Below are 7,694 nucleotides of genomic sequence, written 5' to 3' on the forward strand. Positions count from 1 at the left end.
ACTGGCCCAGGTGAGACAGGTAAAAGAGGAACAGACACTCCTGTACTGACATCACTGATGGGAGGGAACATTTATTGCAGACATCATCTGTGTGTTTTCCAGCCTAAACTGTGTAACAGATGCTGTTTCCAGATGCTGACAGAGTTCATAGTCTGCAGCTTATGTATGTAACATGGACACACACAAAAATAAGACAATAGACCCTTTCTGCTGTACAACACATACTGTATATACACTTAACCGCAGAATTATTGGCAACCTTCACTAAAATGAGAAAAACAGTTTTTATAAAAAATAAACTGCGGATAATAATTCAAGTCCATATGAAAAATTTGAAAGAAAAGAAAAATGTTTTTTTTAAAAATGCAAAAATGTTGCAAAATTAGATACCCCTAAACAATAATTGACAATTAAATTACAAACTTTGCACATTACAAACATAAGTCTATTGTCCTCCATTTTTGGCCAGCCTCTTTGAACATCACTATTATACTGTTGTGTAGCACTTTTAACAATAGTGCGGCTTTACGCAATAATTCAAAAACTGATTTAGATGGTATAAAACATTTTATTAACTAATAGTGCACAGCTTTTATGAGCTATCTCATTTATAGATAGTCACGGTTAAGACAAAATGTACACTGACCAGACAACAACAACAACAGAAAAAAAAAAAATAAGCAAATACTTTAGAGCCTTAGATTGGATAATTATGGCGATGATTAATATGTCTCAGCTGGCAACCTGTAAATGATGCAGCGAATAGCTTTTCGATACTTAAACAACCGTTGCTGAAGATTTACCCAACGGTCATTAACAAGACATTACTGTGACACAGAAAAAAAACTATTAAGAAGCTTGCTAAAAATACTGGAATTGGTTAAGAACTGTCCAAATGCATTAATAAACCTTGGAGGGATAGTAATAAACAGCTGGGTGGGTATTCTAAATTCACAAGCTAATAATAAAAGTATGAAAAAGGTTTTGTTAGGGAATTTGATGCAAGTCCAGACTGACGCTATTCCACACATAGCACATCGGCATCCATACTTTTACAATTTCTGGATCAGAATTAAAGTGTATTAAATTGTGTATTTACAAAATAACGCAAGAAGTATGCATACACACAGGATATATATATATATATATATATATATATATATATATATATATATATACACACTACATTTAACAGGATTATAGTTCAAAACTACAATAATTAACTTTAAATCAGTGCTTCATAGAAATGAATGTACTACTATTCCTGTTTTAACAAATATTTTATCAAAAATGATATATACTAAGTGCAATAAAATAAGATTAAAAAAATAAAATACTAATTGCATGTTATTAATTATTTAAATACTTTTCCACATTTGTAGGAAAGGTGCCAATAATTCTGTATTTGACTGTGCAGACTATACAGTGTATACAGTTATTACATTTATAGACACCATGCAGTTTTGTGTTATGTTTATGTAACCATATTCAATAACTTCTCCAGTTACACAATAATTCTGTTGGTAAATCCTTTAGGCAAAATGAATATAAAGTAAGGACAAAGCCAATTAAAACAAAACAATACAAACAAGACTTAAAGGTCTTGCTTAGAGTTGCACCAGAGAATTTCTAGGAGAATATAAACTAACACACAGGTGACTGGTACAAAACCTTAACCACTGAGTTATCAAAGCAGAAAAGCTACTGAAGGAAACCATAATTAATTCTGGTCAAATGAACTGTTTGATACAAATTACATTTCAGGGTGATTCTCTGCTCCACTACACATGACTCAACTAATTCGCCAATTAATAAGATTTTCAACTCCTGAACTACACACAATTAGTCTTTTGACTTTTTTAACATTTACTGCTTTTCACCTCCTGACACTGCTCTTTACCTCGACTTAACATTTGTAATGTTTTGGCTGATGCTTTCATCACAACACTTGAAAAGATGCATTGACTGTATGACAAAGTTATTTATTTATTTTGATTTTTTTATCAAGTTTCTCAATTGAAAATGTTTCTTGAGTTCACTAATGTCAAAGTAAACTATATGACCAAAAGTTTCTGGTCATCTGACCATCACATGCGTGCGTGTAACTGTTGTACAACCTGTGTACAGGCGTGTAACAACCTCCACTCAATTTGAAAGGCTTTGCATTAGATTTTGCATTAGATTTTGCAGGATGGCTATGGGCATTTTCGGATTCAGACACAGCATTAATGAAACTGTGCCACTGATGTTAGGCAAGTGGCACTTTTATTAAAAGATTTGGGTCTCTTAGTTCCAAAGAAGAAAAAATAATGCTACGGCATATAAAGACACTTGTGTGCAATTGTTTGCCTCTTTTTTGTAGCAATAGTTTGTGGAATTTTGAAGCAGCTTTTTGTGGAAGAGTCATATACGGAAGTGATGGTCAGGGTTAAACTGTTGGCCATATAGTGTATATACTGTACATAGTTTACATCAGTAAACAGTTTTAGGGATGCCAAAATATTTGGGCTAGAAAAGTGCATCTTGGACATCAATTTCTTTCGAAAGTGGAAGAAAGAATGCAATTGAAAGCATTTTCGGTTTTACAGTTCTCTCCTTTGCTTTTCAAAGGAGACATACAATTTGAGCAGCAGAACACCAGAAGAAAAAGTCAACTATTTTATGTTTTATGATGTATATTAGACAGGTGATTTATAAAATCACTATTTGCTATTTTAATGTGTAATACTTTTTTTCTACTGTATGTTGCAGTATGACTAATGCTGAAATGCTCAACAGAAATTTGCAAAATTGCATGCCATGAGGTAGAATTATGGTGAGGTAGATGAAATAGAAAAAATTATACAAACTTATATGGCAAACTATAATAAAATGTATAATTTAAAAAAATCTGTTATAATTGTGAATGTAAATGTGAACCTGGCTCCCAAGTGGGTGAACAAAAAAGTTTGTGCCCTTTCATTGAGGCTCACAAGTGCTAATCCAAGTGATGCCAAAGTCATCCATGGCCAGGTGTCAAGAATGCCATGCTCACTGTGTGGCCACTCTTCCCCGTCTAATACAGTGACATCAGCCAATGAGGTCATTAATACAGAAGAGGGCAGATAACCCTTTCCCACAGTATGATCAGTAGTGAAACATGAGGACTGTTGGCTTGAAGGAAGTACATGTTTGCCCTCCCTCATTGGCTGGTAGCTGGTATGTAATAGAAAAGAGAAATCTAGTGAGAGGGAATTGGCCAGGCCAAACTGGGGGGAAATTATGAGGAAAAGCCATCGATCTAAAAATAAATAAATAAAAATAATATAATAATTCAATATAAAAAATATAATAATTGAATAAATATAATAATAATAATAATAATAATAATGCTGAGAAAGGGGCAAACTGATCTTGATGCTACCTGTCTGTAAGTGAATCTAGAATTTTTTAATATTCACTGGCCCACATTTTCTGTCTTTTGTGAGTCCTTTCTATCACAGACATGTACAAAGCTTCGCTTTGGCACAGACACACAGAGAAGTAACAGCTCTTCATACAAGGTCTTGCTGTTTTTTATCTGAAGCAACCATTTCTGTGTCTTCATTAATTGAAACTTAAAAATCATCCTTTTGCACCTTTGTCAGTAAAATTCGATAAGATATTCAGGATAGATCTGATTGCTGTCAAATATTACAAAGATCTTCGGGTTTACCATATCGTCCACGCAGCTGTCAAAGAAGTTGGCGATACTCAGGTCTTTGGAGGGTGGGCGACAGAAATGTGGGTGACCTACTGTGTATTCTCCTACTAACACCCGTGCCAGGAACATGCACTTATATGGTGGGTCACTCTGGAATATGGGTGGTGCGAGGCCGTGTCTCTGCAGTGTGAAGTTATGTTTGCTGGTGGAGTGGCAGAACTTGCTGGAATACTTGGAATCACGAGCAAAATAGCTTCCTGTGTAAAAAAGAAGAACACAAAAACAAAACACTAAATACGTACCTTAACCCTAAACTTATGCTAAAAGGACACACCCTGCCCCAAACAGCAAGTAAAGCAATATCAGAGTATCACAGTATCAGTTTATTCCTAAAGAAGATCATACACCATGCAAATGACCATCAATAGATCACAATTACAGCTGATGCACATTTTAAGCTACTAAGGTATATGTTGTGTTTTACTGGTCATCATATAATAGAACAAAAACATAACTTACAGTACCTTTTCCATAGACATCCCCATGACTTCCTGTAAGTCGCCAGTCAAAGTTGTATGTACAAATGGCCTGGATGTTACTGTGGCCTGTCCCATGAAAAAGCATCCTCTCATCAATGTCCACAGTACGCTTTATCTTTCTCAGCTGGGCCTTTTTCCTTTAATAAAAAATAGAGGACCAAAACTAAAAACGTTTTAGTTTTTGTGTGTTCTCTTAAAAATATAATAGGGTATTTTTCTTAAACAACACATTTTAAATAATTACATATTTTATTACATTTATTATTTACAATTTATACCACTACAATTAGAATTCTCAATTCTGATTACTTTTCAATAACCAATTTAACAAGTTTAGCACAAGCTGCAATGTTAATCAAATAATGCTCATTTTATTGTCGTATTATTTAAGTAGTAACAGCTAATTATTTATGAATCTTTAATCGTTTTCTGTAAGGAATATTTTTGGCCATTTTTGGGAAGACTGTCCAGTGTTGCTAATTAGCTGTTCATTTGAGAATTATTTTACCAGAATGTTGTGTTGTGGTTTCTTAATTTCTCAGAGCATTTTCTCATCTTTGCTCATGCATTTCTTTTAGCAAGTTCAATCTGGAGATTTATCATGAGCCCTGTTCTACAGGCATCATCTCTGCTGGTGAGCTGTGTGTTGAGAGTGTTCGCAAGTGCAGCAATGTACAAAAAGCATTGACAGAGAGGTGTACACCTGCAGAAAAACTCCCATAGATCCAGGTTCTGTATCCTCTGAATAGATTTTATAGGTTGAGACATGGTCCTCTCATACAGCCTGGCCACTTCTTTGTACTCAAATGTGTCTCGGCACAGAGGGATGAGCTAAGGGATAAAAACACAAGGTCACATGGGGAGCCTGATGGATATTGTGAATAATGCAATTCTTCCTCTCAGTGTAATGTTTAGGCATGTGTTACAGTATGTTTTCTACCTGATATGGCTCATCTGTGTTAACTCTTTCCCAGTGACAAGGGACTGGTAGAGCTAGGTTATCACAGATAAATCTGAGCATAAAATAATGAAACCATCAGTCTCAATGCATTGGCTCCATGTTGTGATATAAACGGAATTACATCTTCTAAGTTAAATAAATACATAGACAGCCAGAAGACAGGCAGATGAACAGAGCGACAAAGGAGAAGAGAAAAAGAGCTAACTACACCCGGTGGTTTGCATACATGATTTACCTAAATCCAGTGGCAGAATGCAGAGCCCGTTTTATTGGTCTCTGTTTTCCAGTTGTGACGTTGATTTGCTTCATAACTACAAATCAAAGAGACATTAATTCAAGTTAGATTAGATAAACACTGGATGTGGGAGATTTCAGACTGCCTGGTTTGAAGTCTAGTTTAAAATGCCACCTGAAAAGTCCAATCTGTAGCTATATTTAGGTGTATAGAAATCCATGGAACCATGTTGATTCCTGTTGTAGTTTGCTTCAATCTGTTCGCTGGTCACCGAGCATCCTGCACTGGGATCAATCTGCATAGAACATAAAAGAGTGCAGATGTCAAACAGACTGAACATGCAAAGGATATCCAAGTGTTTAGCTCATAAACAAGCATTAGCCAGGGAGGTGTATGTCTCCCGGCCACAATGATTTTGTAATGTCTCTATAGTAACACGCCTACTAAAGCTGTGCACTCCAGACACACAGGAGACTAATTTAAAAGCAAAACAACAACAAAAAAAATGACACTTACCTCAAACATGTGCCAGACTCCACATTCTGCCAGGTAAAACCAATGCCAGTTAGGCTCGGATGTGTCCATCTCCTCCTCACAGGATTCCTCATCGTTGTTTTTGGAACACATTTGCTGGACATGCTGAACACACTTGTCATTTACGGAGCAATGCATCTGTGACGGTTTTAGACAGCTGGACCAAAATCCTGGTGCTCATGCAACGTATAGACAACAGAATAACATCATCATTTGGCATCTATGGCATTAGTGTCTAAACGTTTACAGATACATGAATAACCTGTACTACTATGTTTATTAATATTCAAACCGGTATTTACTTTCGAATATCAAATGTTGAGACAACTTTACACCGATTATTATACTGTACATGTTTTCACAAATTGTATTCATTCATTTATTTCTGCTGATTTAACACGCTGTGAACTGACCATAATTGTATATGCAGTTACCTTCATTTAACATAAGAAACAAAACCCAAATACACTCATCATTGTTTAGGCTTGGTTTCTGTTTCCTCAGTTGTTATTGTTGATATTTCCGTATACGTCATCGTGACGCAATGGCCTGACACGACGGAGCGCGCTGCATTTCAAGCGCTGCGGTTTTTGTACTCTGTGTTCGGCTCGGTGTAGGAATATGCTTGTAAACACGGAAATCAACAAACATTATTTGGAATATATACAAAAGAAAACGCTGTCTATACAAATCGAGCTGTTCATGTGGTTCAACCGGGCAACCGAACTAAATGAACGACTAAATGATTCAACTGAGTCAAGTGTCGCGACTCACTAAAAATACAGCATCTTTTATTGGAATAAATACATTTATGAAAAATCTTTAGCTCGATATAAAACAACTTGTTAACCGGCACAAAAAAGTCAGATCATACGCCCGAAATATTTTCTGACTCAATTAATTACAGAATCACAATCGGAGGCGGTATTTTAGGGACCGTCACCAAATTTTTGTACGCGTAAAGTGTACTTGTTAATTACCAGGCGTGTCCCACTTAATGTAAGTAGGGCCCAAGCACTATGACATCGGCCCTATGTCGTCATAGTGTGTGAAGGGCACTACTGTTTTTATTTTTAGATTTATAAGCGGTTAATTACTTTCTATGAAACATTTTAGATGTTTTGGAGAGGTCAAAGAGGCCAGATTAAGGTGGTTTGGACATGTTCAGAGGAGATATGGTAAATATATCGGTAGAAGAATGCTGAGGTTGAAACTGCCAGGCAGAAGGCCTAAAGGAAGACCAAAGAGGAGATTTATGGATGTAATGAGAGAGAATATAAAGTTAGCTCAACATAAAATCCCCCCGTTTCTAAAATTATGTCAAAATGGTATTGGAATATCCCCTTTTAATGCATGTGTCCAGTGTGCCCACTGTGTTTCTGGTGTGACCGAATGGTGATGGTTCAGGGTGCTTGGACCCGCTTATCATTACTTGCTTATATTTTCTCCTTAAATATACATATGTCACGCGTCATTAAAGGCATGTTAATTTATTGACAATAATTAACGTAATACATAGTTCGCATAGATTAATTTGTATTTATTTATAAAAAAAAAACATTTTTCAATACCTTCTAGGTCATTTGACCTCAAACTAATATCAAAATAACCTACTTGGTCACCCCCACAAGGTACACATCTTGCTATTCCAAAATATGTCCCAGTGCATTTTTATTTCATTAACTAAAAAAAAAAACACTCACACAATTTTTTCAATACCATTCAAGGCATGTAACCATGTGA

The 7,694-nt window shown here is 35.7% G+C and overlaps 1 protein-coding gene across 4 annotated transcripts; it reads right to left on the reverse strand.

The window, feature by feature from the left end:
- Window positions 1-46: 46 nt before the first annotated feature.
- On the reverse strand, window positions 47-6,541 carry LOC128534096 (protein mono-ADP-ribosyltransferase PARP11-like). 4 transcript variants are annotated; one of them, XM_053508397.1, is made up of 9 exons: window positions 6,365-6,541; window positions 5,934-6,127; window positions 5,592-5,712; window positions 5,418-5,493; window positions 5,162-5,234; window positions 4,925-5,052; window positions 4,207-4,358; window positions 3,695-3,939; window positions 47-3,280 (listed from the first exon to the last, which is right to left on the reverse strand). In XM_053508397.1, exons 1-9 carry the CDS (start codon window positions 6,396-6,398, stop codon window positions 3,260-3,262), a joined length of 1,044 nt encoding a protein of 347 aa, XP_053364372.1. In that variant the 5' UTR covers window positions 6,399-6,541; the 3' UTR covers window positions 47-3,259. The 4 variants fall into 4 exon arrangements, with proteins under 4 accessions (XP_053364372.1, XP_053364369.1, XP_053364371.1 ...); XM_053508394.1 differs by having other exon boundaries at window positions 47-3,939; window positions 6,386-6,541; XM_053508396.1 differs by having other exon boundaries at window positions 47-3,939; window positions 5,934-6,121; window positions 6,386-6,537.
- Between the last annotated feature and the right edge of the window lie 1,153 nt (window positions 6,542-7,694).

The sequence above is a fragment of the Clarias gariepinus genome, chromosome 12 (assembly GCF_024256425.1).
Source record: "Clarias gariepinus isolate MV-2021 ecotype Netherlands chromosome 12, CGAR_prim_01v2, whole genome shotgun sequence".
In the NCBI taxonomy this organism is placed as follows: domain Eukaryota; kingdom Metazoa; phylum Chordata; class Actinopteri; order Siluriformes; family Clariidae; genus Clarias; species Clarias gariepinus.

Excerpts from the sequence above, each read along its gene's own strand:
- LOC128534096 (XM_053508393.1), bottom strand. The coding sequence starts at position 6,398 with ATGTTAAATGAAGGTAACTGCATATACAATTATG. Across the intron at positions 5,713-5,933 it reads GAGTCTGGCACATGTTTGAG|ATTGATCCCAGTGCAGGATG; the intron begins GTAAGTGTCATT and ends TGTTCTATGCAG. Across the intron at positions 5,235-5,417 it reads CATTCTGCCACTGGATTTAG|ATTTATCTGTGATAACCTAG; the intron begins GTAAATCATGTA and ends TTTTATGCTCAG.